The sequence below is a fragment of the Lytechinus variegatus genome, chromosome 3 (genome assembly GCF_018143015.1).
Source record: "Lytechinus variegatus isolate NC3 chromosome 3, Lvar_3.0, whole genome shotgun sequence".
Classification (NCBI taxonomy): domain Eukaryota; kingdom Metazoa; phylum Echinodermata; class Echinoidea; order Temnopleuroida; family Toxopneustidae; genus Lytechinus; species Lytechinus variegatus.
In genome coordinates, this window is record NC_054742.1 from 23,142,594 (window position 1) to 23,158,641 (window position 16,048).

The following is a 16,048-nucleotide window of genomic DNA, read 5'->3' on the forward strand; positions in this document are numbered from 1 at the left end:
CATAAACATTGCCCAGAATATTCAATTTTCAGGACAAATACATGAAATTAAAAAAAAAAATAGCTCGCGATTCGCGCTCGCACTAATTAAAAGCTGCTTATATTTCATATTTTTTAATTTATAAGAAAAAAAGTGTCTGTATGGGTGAAAGAAAATCGCCCCCCATCCATATTGGCTATGGCTAAGATCCGCCCTTGTCAATGCACACTATGACCAAAAATTTGTGAATTTTGGCATTTAAATGCCTATTCCCCCCCCCCCAATCCTTCCTGATGTATCGAAATCATAGTGAAAAGCGTTGCCCATTCAAAGAAGATTTTCCCGTTTAATTGTCTGGGTACTTGAAAATACTAGTAATAGAATTTCATGACAGTTCCAACAATTGCCAATTTTGAATTCCATGGGACACAATTTGGCTTGTGGAATATCAATACTCATTAGACCAGTGGCGTAGCTAGGATTTTTTCTGGGGGTGGGCACTGGGGGTCCTTGCTTTTTCAGGGGAGTCACCCGGGGGCACCATTTTTTCCGGTGTGTGTGTATGTGCACAAGGGCAGATCCGACTTTCGCCAATAGGGGACGGGGCCCGAAATTATCTTCACTTATATTTTCCCGATCAGTCACTTCTTAGTTTTATTCTTTTAAAACAACATAAACATGAAATAATCTCATAAGCCTTATAAAAAAGCGAGCGCGAAGCGCAAGCGATTTTTTTTTCACTTTCATGTATTTTGTCCTGAAAATTTGATATTCTGGGCAATATTATGTGTGACCCTGAACAAGATTAGTATGTAACTAGATGGTTACTCCAAACGCCAAGCGCGAGCAGAATTTTTTATTAACTGTTCTAGCATTATCGAAAAGGGACCACGAAGACGGTATATATTTCAATAATGCGAGCGCGAAGCACGAGCAAATTTTTTTGACATTCCGACCTAAAAAATTGTCATTCTAAGCACTTTTTGTATTAATAAATGGGATAGGTATGTATCTAAACAATTGAGGGGAAGAAAATTGAGATTTTAGACCTAAAAGCGGGACACTCTATTCATATTTTGTAAATAGGATATATTTGGATATTATTAATAATGCGATCGTGAAGCGTGAGCAGACAATTATTGATATTCTGAATATGTGAAACTGGTTATACATTTGAAATAAAGAACATACAGGCTATCGCGCATGTTATAGACCTAGAATCTGGGCACGATTAGTTTGTTTTATGATACACGTGACAATATGAACTTGGCAATTAAACAACGTGCCACGCAGCGTAAGCTTAAAATGATATGTAGACCATAAATCGCACATTTTACAGAGCACTTAAATTTGTAAATGAAAAAAATAATGAAAGCTCGATATGTCCAAGCTAAAATATGTTTTGTATATTGACTTCAAAACTTGCTTTATATAAGCCAGCCTATGATTGAGCAAGATATGAATCTCATCGGACAGGCAATTCTGGAGCGAAGCGCAAGCAAAAATTGTGTTGATAACATGGAAGATTTTTTTTAAAGTCTTCCCCTTATTATATAATTTCATTCACTCGTCTTCCCCCTCTTATTTTCCTCTATTTTTTCTTCTGTCTTCCTTTTTTCTTTTCCTAGCTCTTTCTCCCTTTTTTTTTTCTTTTTTTTTTGCTCTGCCAATTTTTTTCAAATCTCGGGGTGGGGGCCCCTTCCCCCCTCTCCCCCCGTACCTACGCCACTGCATTAGACACTTCTGAAGTTCAGACAAAACAAAATAGTTGGTTTAAAAAAGGTCTCTGATGGTGGTGCACGGGAACCACTGACGGGAACGCGTGCATGGGATCCCCATTTCCGACTCAACTTGTAGAGATCATTGATCTCTCCAGTGGAGAGATCATCAGTGATGGAGATCAGTGACGCATGGACGGTTTTGTTGCAACGTCCCACAATAGCCTTTTACCAGTAAATGGAATAAATGTGTCTCATAATATTCTGATGATACGCAATGATAAATGTATTCAAGTCTGATTAGATAGGAAAGACATTTTTAATTACCAAAAAATTGTCAACTCCAATGAATAAAATGGAAAAAAAAGATTGTTACATCCTTTGATAATTTAAATTATTTAGAATACAGGATCTGACGCCCAAAGCCAAGGCTCTAAATGCCGACGTGTACGTGTATTTGTCACGTGACCAAGCCCCTTTCATATGTTGGCCGTGTAATTTGCAGTGAGTCCTCTACCGAAGATATCGCCGAAGAGCCGTGTTTACCAAGTTTTCTCTCTTCGTTTTCCCAATTTTTCCATCTGATAACTTCCAGAAAAAGAAGCGATCATGGGTAAGTGTATTTAAATGTATATATTATATAGGATGAATAGTGATATCGACTAAAAATTACGAAGACGAAGTGCGGCAGTGCGTCGTGTAGCAATCGACGGAGACGCTGAGCTCTCTTCCTGCACTGCATGCATGTCTCACAACTGTTGACGTACCATACCGACTGAATATGGTAGTAGGCCTACCGTACATGATCATGAGTACAGTAGTAGAGCCGCACGGCCAATATGGGAGACCGTCTCCCATGAGGCATGAGAGAGATTATCTCTAATATCATTATCAGAGACTAAAGAATTTGGGTATCCAATTTCAGAGACGGTCTCCAGTTTTGGATTTTGGAGACCAATTTCCTTTTTTGGTTACATTTGCTGCAAAAGTATCTTGGCAGGCAGCAAATAATTAAAACTGATTAGTGATACTGATAAGCAGATTCCTCATGTCATGAAACATCATCCCTTTTCACCGTCTACTTTAAAAATTCACTGTCTGATCTACTTTTGTTTGGATAAGGATTTTTGTTGTCTTCCACACACAAAAATGGTAGCTACATGATGATGATGTACACGTACTGTATCACAGCCGGTTCGAGATTACGACACTCATCTGTCACCATGTTAGATTGCAGAGATTAATAAAAACAGCCGGTTCGAGATTACGACACTCATCTGTCACCATGTTAGATTGCAGAGATTAATTTAATTAATCTCTGCAATCTAACATGGTGACAGATGAGTGTCGTAATCTCGAACCGGCTGTGATCATGTGATACAGTACGTGTACATCATCATCATGTAGCTACCATTTTTGTGTGTAGAAGACAACAAAAATCCTTATCCAAACAAAAGTAGGCCAACATTTCGACAAAAACTCAAAATAAAAATTGTATGTAAGGGAAATAAGTTTTATGGTACAGGAAATTATTACATTTAAAACTTACATCTGAGTCACTGAGGTCCATAATCCATTTTACGAGAGAGATGATCTTGTCACTCGTACATCCCCAAAAAAGTCGCTATCTTGAAAATATCAAGTTTCGCGGGATCTGACTTTCGGGTTTTTTCTCTCTCATATCATCGCTATTCGATGAAACATCAATTTTCTTTTTTTCGAGCATGATTCTGAGTTCATTTGCATAATTCATGCATATTATCAATTTTTTGGGGGGGGCTTTATTTCTCAGGCGACATTTTCTTGTCTTGATGCTGATGTACATGTATGATCATCACATCCAACCCCTCCCCCTTGAGAGCCATTATCAAAATTTTTGATGTAAAATGCTGCTTTTACACATGTGCACCCCTTTGGCTCATTCTAACACTACAGTTAGATAGTATCCGTGCTCTCATAATCGATTATGACATTGGATTTTAAAGTTACTACAGAAAAGAATGCATGAGAAGATGATGCAGAGCAGGAGGATTAAGAGGATGAGATGAAGGAGAAAGGGGAGGAGAGGATTGAGACTATTCAGAAGTCCCAAACAATGAATTTGGGAATTTAATGCAACATGTACAAAAATGGAGGATTGAAAGATCAATCATCAAAGAATAAAGAGTTCAAAAAATCCACCCCCCTCCCTAAAAAAGTTAATTTCAGTATTATTAAAGTGAGGAAAGAAAAACAAAAAGGTGATATAAGAATGGATTCATGCATGCATGGAAGGGATTTTTTTTTGAGGGGGGGGGGCAACCAACCAAGAAATGGTCTTGTGTCATAAAGAATAATTTTAGACAAAATAAAACAATGACAGATTGTTTTGTAACTTTTGATCCAGACCATGCATGGCCTATGGGTCAAACAAGACACTCAAAGACTATATTTTGTAACCAGATATTAAAGGGGAAGTTCACCCTGACAAAAACTTTATTGTAAAAATAGCAGAAAAAATAATTAAAAATATTGCCGAAGGTTTGAGAAAAATTCATCAAGTAATTAAAAAGTTATTAGAATTTCAATTATTTGATTTGTGACGTCATATGCGAGCAGCATTCCTACATAGCGAATGGTAAAAAATCAATGAAATGTCATTTTCTAAGAAAATTGAAAATGGTTTTCACTGTACCTTTTATATATCAATAGACAAATCATTTCACATCCAATCATGAATAGAAAACAAAATTAAGTCATCAGGAACTATGCAAAATTTGAAATTCATGCATTTTATATTACATAACACATGGGGCAGCTGCTCGTTTATGACGTCACAAATCCAAAACTTTGAGCTCTAATAACTTTCTTACTCTTAAACGGATTTTCATCAAACCTTCACCAATATTTTCTACTATTTTTTCTGCTAATTTTGCAACAAAGTTTTCTTCAGGGTGAACTTCCCCTTTAATAGGTGTTCTTTTTCTTTGCTTTAAACCTGCCCGTAGGCTACAGTCACATTGGTATGTGGCTGTAGTGTAGTATGTGATTAATGTGGAGGAATTATCCTTTGTAGAAACAGGAAATGAAGCTTGATTCTCCAATCGCACAAAACTTTGATAAATGTTATGCCTGCATGTACCGGTATAAAACATTATTGCATGTTGTGATGTGTAAAACTGTTTTTGATACCTCATTTATTAAGATATTTGTGTTCTACTCACTGTTCTATTTGATGTGGTAACATGATTAAAAATACCATATATGTTTTGTGAGAAATGCACTGATTTTTAGCAGTTATTTTTCTTTATCGATTGATTTCTGTAAGAGAAAGTATCTGGAGATTTTTGTCTTTAATTTCTTGTAAATTTATGCCTTATGCTGCATACATGTACAATAATTTTTAAAAATTTGTTTTACAGTGAAGTTTCTGGAAGTCCTCAAACCTTTCTGTGCAATCCTTCCTGAAATTTCAAAACCTGAAAGGAAGGTAAGTAGACTGCACATTCAATGTTTAAAGTGTATTTCTATTTTAGTTAATTATTTGAATCCAGATAAATTGCATACAGGTATATATATATATATATTATTCAAACTTTGACAAATTTACATGTAGTCTCTGAAAGGGGAAGCTCTCTTAATATGGTATTATTCAATATTTCACATTTAATCTCATGGCTAGACTTCAAGCTCGAAGAAATCAGACTGTTAATTTTTGACAGATAGAGACCTCTGAAAGCTCAGAATGTAGTCATCAAATTTCCTAGTCGAGTCCAATTCACACAGTTTATTTCATAGTTTGTTAGTGAGTGTTTGCTTTGTTAATTTGATTCTGTTTATTCAACTCAATGTGAATTTTAGGCGGACATGACCTAAAACATCTTATTACTTGGATCAGTAGAGGGATAATTGGAAAAGTACAAAATATAATTTCCCTTTACATGTATCTTTGATGCCTCTTAGATGGTTATTTTTTTTTTCTTTCCTTTTCATTGATTACTTACTGTACGACAGATTCAGTTCAGAGAAAAGGTGCTATGGACTGCCATCACACTGTTTATCTTCCTTGTATGCTGTCAGGTGGGTTAAAACACTCGTCATTGATTATTTAAAGCTGTAATTCTTCAATAGTTTATTTTTGATAATTTCACAAATCACATATATCATCTAATATCACATGGATTCCTGTAGCCAGATGTGACCAATAGTGCATGTAAAAACAAACAACAAAATTGTCTTAACCTGTACAGTTAATGTCCTGAGTATTGTGTAAACCTCTGTCAAAATATTGTACAAGTCAGGCAATTTTTTTAAAAATTATTTTCGAGGGCTATTTTCCATAGTCTACTGCCAAAATTTGTATTTGCTTCAACTTTGCAGTGAATGTGAAATTTCCAGGACTCTTTTATTTTCCATTTCTCTTTTGAGCATTTTAACTCTTAACATGCCATGCACACTACTAACCCAATGCCACAGTGCTAATCCGATGCTAATCCCCTGTGCCAGCCACAAAACCCCCCTGTGCCACATTGATTTTGGGATCGCGAGTCGTATTCACTCCTTTCAATAGCCATGATTACAATTGCTTATAACTCTCTGACGATTATTTTATCCACAAAATATTGTGTAGTAAAGTTGTAGGAACTTTACTGGTAATGGTGTCCTCGTGATATAGATTGGTTATTATATTTACCGCTAAAATATGAGTTGTATCAAGTACCGTAGTTCCATTTAGTGGAGTGTTTTGTATGGATCAAAAAACCTAGGTCTCTTCCCTCTCAGAGGCGGAGCCATATCTTGTAAAAAATGTCGAAAAAGTCGAATTTAACCGCGTGAGTAAGTTGATCTGTCAAAAAGCAGAGTTCGCACTGCACACAATAGTGCTAATTACGGCGTGCATGCGATGCGCAATACAATGCAAAACGGCGTAACAATGATTGTAATTCCGAATGTGCGCAGTCATGCACGAAGCAGGCAAGGGTAGGAAACAATGCAAGCACAAAGCAATCAATAGTAGGCGTGCGAGCATGAGTGTGGCATGTTATAGTAGGATACGTAGCGTGCACGAAGCACTCAATGAGTTAAGGGCACAGTTGCCCCGAGCACCCATGTGATTTTGTGCCCTGGTACATGTGATTGCTGTCATCATTATTTGTTTAATACGGTCATAAATGTCACTGAGAAATATATATATATATAGGCCTATATATATATATACTCATTATTTCCTCAAATGTAAAAGTCGTCTCTAAAAAAAAGTCAATATATTTTCACTTAAGAGAACTATTCTCGACTTTACCTGACTGAGAATTGTGTCACTTCTCTATATTTTTCAGATTCCATTATTTGGAATCATGTCCTCAGACTCGGCTGATCCGTTCTACTGGATAAGGGTCATTTTGGCCTCCAATAGAGGTACCCTGATGGAGCTTGGTATCTCCCCAATCGTCACATCAGGTCTCATCATGCAGCTCCTTGCTGGAGCTAAGATCATTGAGGTTGGAGACACTGCCAAGGACAGGGCACTCTTCAACGGAGCTCAGAAATGTAAGTGTGATCAAATTTCATGTCATTCCTTTCTCACTTGTGGGGTTAGAAAGTGGAGTGAGCTGTCTAGGAGATACATGCTGAGAAAAATTATGAAACCAGGGGGCATTTCATTGAATGTTTCGTCAGGAACTTTTGCAGACCAATGTGATCTTTTGTGCTATGAATATTGTATCCTCTCATTTGTCAACAAGAATTTCTCACCAGGTGTTCTTGGTATAAAAGTATGATAAAACCAAATTTGAATAAGGTCACATTATATCACCAAGTATACCCAAATAGTTATCATATACCAAGCTGGCTCTATCAAATTGTCATTATTCTGTGAACATAATCTGTAGAACAATTGTATGCTCTCTCACCAGTGTTTGGAATGATCATTACTGTGGGTCAGGCTATCGTGTACGTGATGACTGGTATGTATGGAGACCCTTCAGAGATCGGAGCTGGTATTTGCCTTCTTATCATTATTCAGGTTAGTTTTAAGAAATGTCATATTTTGATGCAGTTTCACAGTGCACATTTATAATGCAGGTCAACCTAATTCAGTTACCAGTTTGTAAAGGGCATCTTTCAGTTTCCTATGGATTTTGACTTGGTACTAAATTTGGTACAAGGCAATCCATACCATTAAGACTGCCTTGCCTGTGAAGACTCATTTCTTGGTTTCCCTTTGACAGTCATAATTTGTAGCTTTCACTGAAATAAGACTGACTTCCATTGCAAACTTACTAGACTGAAGGGATGCTCAAATGGCTAAATATAGCTTTTCCGTATGTATTGCATATTTTCCTATGTCATGTACAGTATATAGGGATGCTGATTTTCAGACAAAAGTAGAAATTCAAACTTTTCAACATACTTGTATCTGTAAGAAAGTCCTTTTGTGTACAAATGGCCACTTGAGATGAATTTCCTAGTATCTTTGAAAGTGAATTCTCAGTGACATCCCTGTTTCAATTTTGTATTTTCATCAGTTCAATGAATCTGAAAATGCCAAATTCTTTTGAATGCGCAATTCTCAAAAACTTCCAATTGGGTGAATTTCAAAGCTCAATAGCAAAAAATCTTGCACATGAACCCATATTATTTTTTTGCATATTTGAAATATTCAGGTGCTCAATTCACTGTGCAAAATTTGGTGAAAATGACATGGATTTCATTTTAACTGTGGAAAGTCGTTGAAGGGGTGGTCCAGGCTGAAAGTATTTATAGCTTAATAAATAGAGTAGAATTCACTGAGCAAAATGCCGTAAATTTCGTCAAAATTGGACAACAGATAGCAAAGTTATTGAATTTTAAAGTTTAATAATATTTTGTGAAAACAGTCATGAATATTCATTAGGTGGGCTGATGATGTCACATCTCCACTTGTTCTTTTGTATTTTATTACATGAAATTAGGTTTATTCAAATTTTTTCCTCCAAGAAATAGAAAAACTGGATTGACAACTGATTTAGTACATTAGATATTTATTGCTGCAACTTATTTCATCATAAGGGAGACATATTATTCTCACAAGTATGAAATAATGAAAAAAAAATATGATTTTATGTAATAACATAAGAAAACAGAAAGTGGAGATGTGACATCAGCTCGCCTAATGAATATTCATGACGACTGTTTTCACAAAATATTGCTAAACTTTAAACTTCAATGACTTTATTATTTGTTATCCGATTTTGATGAAATTTTCAGCGTTTTGCTCAGTGAATTCTACTCTGTGTATTAAGATATAAATATTTTAAGCCTGGACCACCCCTTTAAACACGTTTTTTTGGCATCTTTTGGAGGAATCCTACAGAGTACCAAGTAATACTGTGTTGTTTACTTCTTACATTGCAGTTGTTTGTTGCTGGCCTGGTTGTTTTATTATTGGATGAGTTGCTGCAAAAGGGTTATGGTCTTGGTTCAGGTATCTCACTCTTCATTGCTACCAATATCTGTGAGACCATTGTATGGAGAGCATTCAGCCCTGCCACAGTCAACACAGGACGTGGTAAGTATGTTTATTATGTCAAGTCAACCTTGTATTAACTCTAGTCAAATTATAATCTAAGTTGTATAATTGTTGACATGACCCCTGTTTATAATTTAATTATCAGCAGGAAAGCATGTTCATAAGCCTCATTAGATTTGACCAGCCAACTTATAGGGATTTCTCCAGGCTGAAAATATTTATATATGAATAAATAGAGTAAAATTCACAGAGTTAAATGCTGAATATATCATTAGAATCTGATAACAAATAGCGAAGTTATGGAATCTTAAAGTTTAGCAATATGTATTGAAAACAGTTATATGCACGTCATCATGAATATTCATTAGATGGGCTGATGATGCCACATCCCTACTTTCCCTTTTCTTATGTTATTACATGAAATCATAATTGTTTCATTCTGTCATTCATGTGTGAGTGATATGTCTGCCTTGTAATGATTTGAATTGCAGGAATGAATGCAGTTGAGCAGTGATTCCAATAATTTTGGTTCTTGAAGAAAAAAAATTGAAGAAACCTAATTTCATAAAATAAAATACAAAAGAACAAGTGGGGATATAACATCATGAGTTTGCTCATTGAATATTCATGAAGACATGCCTAGAACGGTTTTAACAGAATAATGCAAATTTAAAATGCCATAACTTTGTTATTCCTTTATCTGATTTTGATCAAATTTTCAGTGTTTTGTTTGTCTGATTTTTCTCAATCTGTTCAAATCATATTATTTTCCATGAAGGCTAATCTTCCAAATCATTCTCTGTCATTTCAGGAACTGAGTTTGAGGGTGCCATTATTGCCCTCTTCCATCTTCTTGCTACCCGTCAGGACAAGGTACGAGGTCTCCGTGAGGCTTTCTACCGTCAGAACCTACCCAACCTGATGAACCTCATGGCTACAATCCTTGTCTTTGCTATTGTCATCTACTTCCAAGTTAGTACATTCAATATGTATTCATTTGCTATGACGCTACCTCTGTTTCAGCAACTGTCTTCTCATAAGCTATTTAAATCCTTGCATCTGATTGGTTGGGAAAATATTTCATATTGAAATTCAATGATGAGAAACTTCAATAACCACCTCTTGAATGCCTGATTGGCAATTTTTCCACGATGTTCTACGTATATTTCATACAGGATTAGTTGGAGTTTTTTTCAGATTTATCCTTGGTATTTGTCATTTTAGTTTTATTTTCTTTTTTTTAATAACTTTTACCAATTGTTTGTTTCTTTTTCAGGGCTTCCGCGTTGACCTGCCAATCAAATCGGCTCGTTACAGAGGACAGTATAGCAGCTATCCCATCAAGCTCTTCTACACCTCCAATATTCCTATCATCCTTCAGAGTGCACTTGTTTCAAATCTTTATGTTATTTCACAGGTAATGGGATATCAAGTATTTTGTGTTTTCATTTAACTAGAGGTGTTGTTGCCCGGCGCAATCAAGCTTTCCACTGGAAATAATTATTGAATGGACCCCCACTGTGGTACTTATGATTGCCTTTTTTGTTTATCATACTTAGGGGAAATAGTGATGTGTGTGTTTTTTTTTTTAAATTGATAATTTACCAGAGCTTGACTTTCATTAGTTTTCCAATGTGAACAGATGATTAAGAAAGTGGAATTTAGTGGATGTTCTCACTGAAAGTGCAAAATTGAAGTTTAATATACTTCTATAATGAATAGAGTTGTAATGAATAGTTGATTTTTAGTTTTGAGTTACATGTTCAGAATAATACACATTATATTTTGTACAAACCTTATTTTTGATATTGAGAATAAATCCAGTGGTCAGTTCAATTTTAAAACATTTGAACAGTGAATCCTTTGATGTGGCTGCTGAAAGAAAACATATGATAATTCTCTATAGGAGGAGGATGTACAATCTATATTTTTGATAATAATATCTATATTTTATTTTACAGATGCTTGCTGTTAAATTCAGCGGGAATTTCTTTGTCAACTTACTTGGTGTTTGGGCTGTAAGTGTTTTTGTCATTCTTCAGCATGTCTTTACCTTAGACAGATCCCCTTATTGTGGCAACATGATTCCGATTCATTTTTAGATTAAATATGAAAGTGTTTGCCCTAAAACAGGTATTGTGTTGTGTAGGATATGAAATTAAAATATGTGATTTTACATTGAAATTTATTTGGACTGGGTCTCCGATCAAAATGATATATCTATTTTTTTCATGTTTGTTAAAAACCATTTCTAAAGTATTGAATGAGCTGAAATTTTTAAGATGTAATCTGTAGCCTTTCGATAGATTTACTAGATTTGTAAAATAAGTGCATGAAGAGCCTTTTTAAGAGAAAAAATAAAAACATCTCTTAGAGAGGGCACTTGATGTGAATCAATGTCAAATTTGCATGATTACATAAGAATTTTGGGTGATGCATTATAATTCACATTATTGACCCTTTACCAAAACTATATCCATGCTTTAATTGTCCTAGTAAATGAAGTTGTCTCCTAAGTGTTTATAGCTACCATTAATAGTCTCACCTTTCACATAAATGTAAATATATATTTCTTAGTTACAAATTGAAGCCCTGAAATGTGCACCTGCTGTTGATTTTCAGTCTTTTTAGTGAGGGGATTTTCCAGCCCAGTTGTCTCCATGCAATATTTATGAAATACAGATTTTATTCATTTGGGACTTTATCTTAGTGTTTACTAAAACATTTAACCTTTTTTCACCTGTGTGTTACTGCTGCTTTGTTTGTTTACATCCACATACAGAGCAGAATAAAGCACAGGTATATTAAATTTTGTGTTTGCTCTGATTACTTTGTAAATCTTTTATGTCACAATAACATATATGATTTACATCTGAGCAACAGGACATAACCTACCCTTTATTAAAGCTAGTCATCACACACAGTCACTTTTTTGCTGCCGTGTAGTGAGAATAACCAATATTCATAAATTTGGAATGTTGATTTTTTTTAGCACATTTTTATTTCATTTAGACTGATGACATAAATTGTAGTTTTCAATAGGTTACTCCTTCCAATTGGAATTTCTAAAGACAATGTTGAAACCAATCTGAGTTACTGTAATGTCTTGCCAATTTTGCATGTTGTGCTGAAATTTGTTTCAAACTGTTTTTACATGGGAGTTTTAGTGAAATAGTTTTTAACTGTAAGTTTTTTTTTTTAACCAGTTTACTTTTGTATGTCTTATTTAGTGAATGAATATAATTTTAGTAGTACAATGATAGCTCTTGTGGTAGTATAATATCCTCATAACACATGTTCAACTCTTTGTTTAATTAATACAGGAGGCTGGTGATGGGGGCCCTGCCCGATCTTACCCTGTAGGTGGTTTGTGCTACTACATGTCACCTCCTGAGAATTTCACCCGCATACTGAGTGATCCTATTCATGCTGTGGCATACATTGTCTTCATGTTGGGCTCATGCGCCTTCTTCTCCAAGACTTGGATTGAAGTCTCAGGATCATCTGCCAAGGATGTGAGTTGTTTCTCCTCCATTTCAGACCTGAATACAGTATGCAAATCCCGTGTTAATAACATCTGAGTCCAACAGATTTTTCATGTTTGAAAAGAAATTTGACTTAGGCAAAGTTATCTGTATTATGAATTTTGACTCTGCGGTCAAGGATCCACCTAGTTTCTTGTTTGTGCAGAATTTCTATGCGGTGTTAATGAACTATTACATACGTTTTGGAAACCTGTATTTTGATCTCTGCAATATTACAAAGCAAGCACAGTTGAGAAAATATATTGAATTTATTGTTGCTGTATAAACAAATGAGACCATGATAAATGTGTTAGATAGGAGTGCCATTATGTCTCATTTATATTATGAAAAATTATAATTTGGTTCTATTTCTTGTTGTTGATTTAGGTTGCTAAACAACTAAAAGAACAACAGATGGTGATGAGGGGACATAGAGAGAAGTCAATGATCCATGAATTAAACAGGTAATCTTTCAGAGTTTTTTACTTTGTATTTAAGTTAATTTTTTAGGTTGAACTGATTACCCCCAACAATTTCAGCTTCTTTTTAAGGGATCTGACTGTTGTGAAAACTGTTAGTAATGATATGAGGGCATAGTAGGGATTATAGAACTTCTATTGATAATGAATTCAGGTTATAAATGTCATATGAACACTGTGGATGGTATGGTTAGAAAAGACAGTTGATTATTCTACATCAAGTAATATTTGTTAATTAGATTTGAGAAGCATTTAAGAAATCATGCTTGACTTCTAATTTACACTTTGTTCTCAGTGAGTTTTGTCTAGATTCATGACAACCGTTTCAGTAATGACAGAAGTGTAATTGTTATCAACAGATATTGCTTGGTGACTTTCAACTTCACCTCTGTACACAGGAAGCGCAAAATGTTTAATCTAAAGTTGTTGTCCACACCTCTCCTACGTTTGCCCCATTGAAATTTTCTTGAGTAAATGAGTAATAGACTTATTTGTCATTAAATCTAAATTTTGCGTTTATGTTTTTGTATGACAGTTGTCTTTGACAGTGTTGAAAGCTTACCAGAAATTGCAGCAAATGTTTTTAAATTGGATTTCATAGATTGTACTTCATTCATTAAAGTAATGGATTAATAACTACCAGGTCTCTAGAAAGAAATATCCATAACTATTAATAAATTCTGGAGCTTTTCAAAAAACTTGTATTTGATTCCAAATCAAGCATAATTTTCAAAGTAAATCACAAATCCATTGAACAAACACAAATTTGTAATTGATTTGCACTCAGTTTCCAATCAGCTTTATCGCAACAGCCTATTACGCTTGATTTTGGAGTTCAGCTTAATTTGCAATTGAATGTAAGTTTGTTGCAGTGCCCCATTAGTCTGTTGGGTAGAAATATAGTTGATTGCTGACTTTTATCCTTAATTCTATCAATAGGTACATCCCTACTGCAGCTGCCTTTGGTGGTCTGTGTATCGGTGCCTTGTCTGTATTAGCTGATCTCTTAGGAGCCATTGGCTCTGGAACCGGTATCCTGCTAGCTGTAACCATCATCTACCAATACTTTGAGATCTTTGTCAAGGAACAGAGCGAGATGGGCAGTATGGGAGCATTACTCTTCTAGCATTAATTACTCTTAGAATAACTAAATAATTATCAAACTAGGATAGGTATTTTATTGATAGTGTGATTTGGATCGCATGGACCAAATCAATAGGGTGCATCCTGTCACTCTAAACCCCATATTACAAGATTGGTTTGCTGCTATGCATCTTAAGATCAGCCTATGTTTATCATCGGGTCATCTGACATTAATGGAGAGAATACATCAGTTCACAATTGGCACAATACCTGTTGATTTTTTTTAATATGAGGGTTGAATGTTGCCTTTCAAGCCTTTGCCATGCATGCTCGATTCACTTTTAACAATTTGAAAGAACTGAAAATTAACCAGTTTATCAGGCAAGTTGTTTTCAATCTCCTAGTTTCTAACATCATAAAGAACTTTACTGTAAATAATGAATGTCACAGTGCTGTTACTACATACCTTTTACTTCTTTTTCTATGTTTACTTTTTTCTTTTCTTTTGTCTTTTGTTTTTACTCTTCCTTTTGGAATTCTGTGAAACAAGTTAATGGCATTCTTTGATTCAACACTTTCCAGTGCATGGATATCCTCAATCCAACTTGGATATCATTGTTTTTGTTGATTACTTGTAGTGATTAAGGTAATTTAATGGTCCAGATTTGCTCTATGTTGGAGGAGTACGGCAGGGATTCTCTTAATCTCTGTGTCAAAATACAACATGTGCATGTCAATTGTGTAAAATTATGTGGCTGTGTATTGCCTAAATGTATGGTTTTGTTATTGAAGCTATGATTTTTCAATTAGATTACATATATTGATGCACAAGATAAAAATCATGTTAAGTAGGGGTGGCTGGGCCATTTTTTATTTCTTTTTGCTCCAATGAAATGAGTCTGCAGCACTTGTAAAAAATGGTACATTTCATTCCAAACAAGTTTTAGCAATAGTCTATTGTCCATTGTGTGTAGTGTCCATATAGAGGAACTGGGGAATTTGGATTGTAACACTTAATCAATATTCGCAAGTGTTCTTACTACTTGTATTACCCTGCCAGTTGTAGTTTTAAAAAAGTTATCGAGTTCAAATTACAATAGTAAATAAATTGTATATAAATACTGGACCATTTTATTTTTGTTTGATAGCACTGGTCACAATGCAATTACCACTTTATCCCAATTTGTTTCTTTTCTTTACCTCTGTTATGTTCTGTTTAAGTGCATATCTTAACATTTCTCTGCCATCTATTTCAGATAACTACCATTTTGTCAGAGGTATATTGTGTCTGAGGTAGTGATAAAAATTAAATTAAAATCTTTGGACAGTTAACTAACATGTGAATGTTTATTTTATATGTGTTTACATGTGTGTGGAAGAGAGAGAGAGAGTACAGATGAATCTGCCTGAGTTGTATCCTTTGGACAACAAAAACCAAACTTTGACTTGGAAGAGGTTAATAACATGTTTTGCACAACCCAATATAAAAAATTGCTTCAAAATTATTAGAAATTTGGTTTTATGTCAACTCCATTGTGTCAATTTGTTAATCATGTATTCATGTATGTTTTCCATAAGCAACCACAGGTAACTCTGCCTAAGTCAACCTTCCATAAGTTGAATATTCACCTCAATAGAAGCAAGTATTTTAGACCACATTCAAAATATATGTTATATACCTCTTCTACATTAAAACTTTTCTTCACTCTAGAAGGCCCGGGGGATCAGCCCCCCCCCCCCCCCCTCTATTTATTTCATGATAAATCCGCTGTGAGAAAT

The 16,048-nt window shown here is 34.9% G+C and overlaps 1 protein-coding gene across 1 annotated transcript; it reads left to right on the plus strand.

The window, feature by feature from the left end:
• The first annotated feature begins 2,159 nt into the window (after positions 1–2,159).
• Positions 2,160–15,601, plus strand: LOC121410541 (protein transport protein Sec61 subunit alpha-like 1). The gene is made up of 12 exons (XM_041602695.1): positions 2,160–2,310; positions 5,099–5,166; positions 5,691–5,756; positions 7,013–7,223; positions 7,589–7,698; positions 9,069–9,222; positions 9,995–10,155; positions 10,460–10,600; positions 11,145–11,201; positions 12,507–12,698; positions 13,095–13,171; positions 14,126–15,601. Exons 1-12 carry the CDS (start codon positions 2,307–2,309, stop codon positions 14,310–14,312), a joined length of 1,428 nt encoding a protein of 475 aa, XP_041458629.1. The 5' UTR covers positions 2,160–2,306; the 3' UTR covers positions 14,313–15,601.
• The last annotated feature ends 447 nt before the right edge of the window (positions 15,602–16,048 follow it).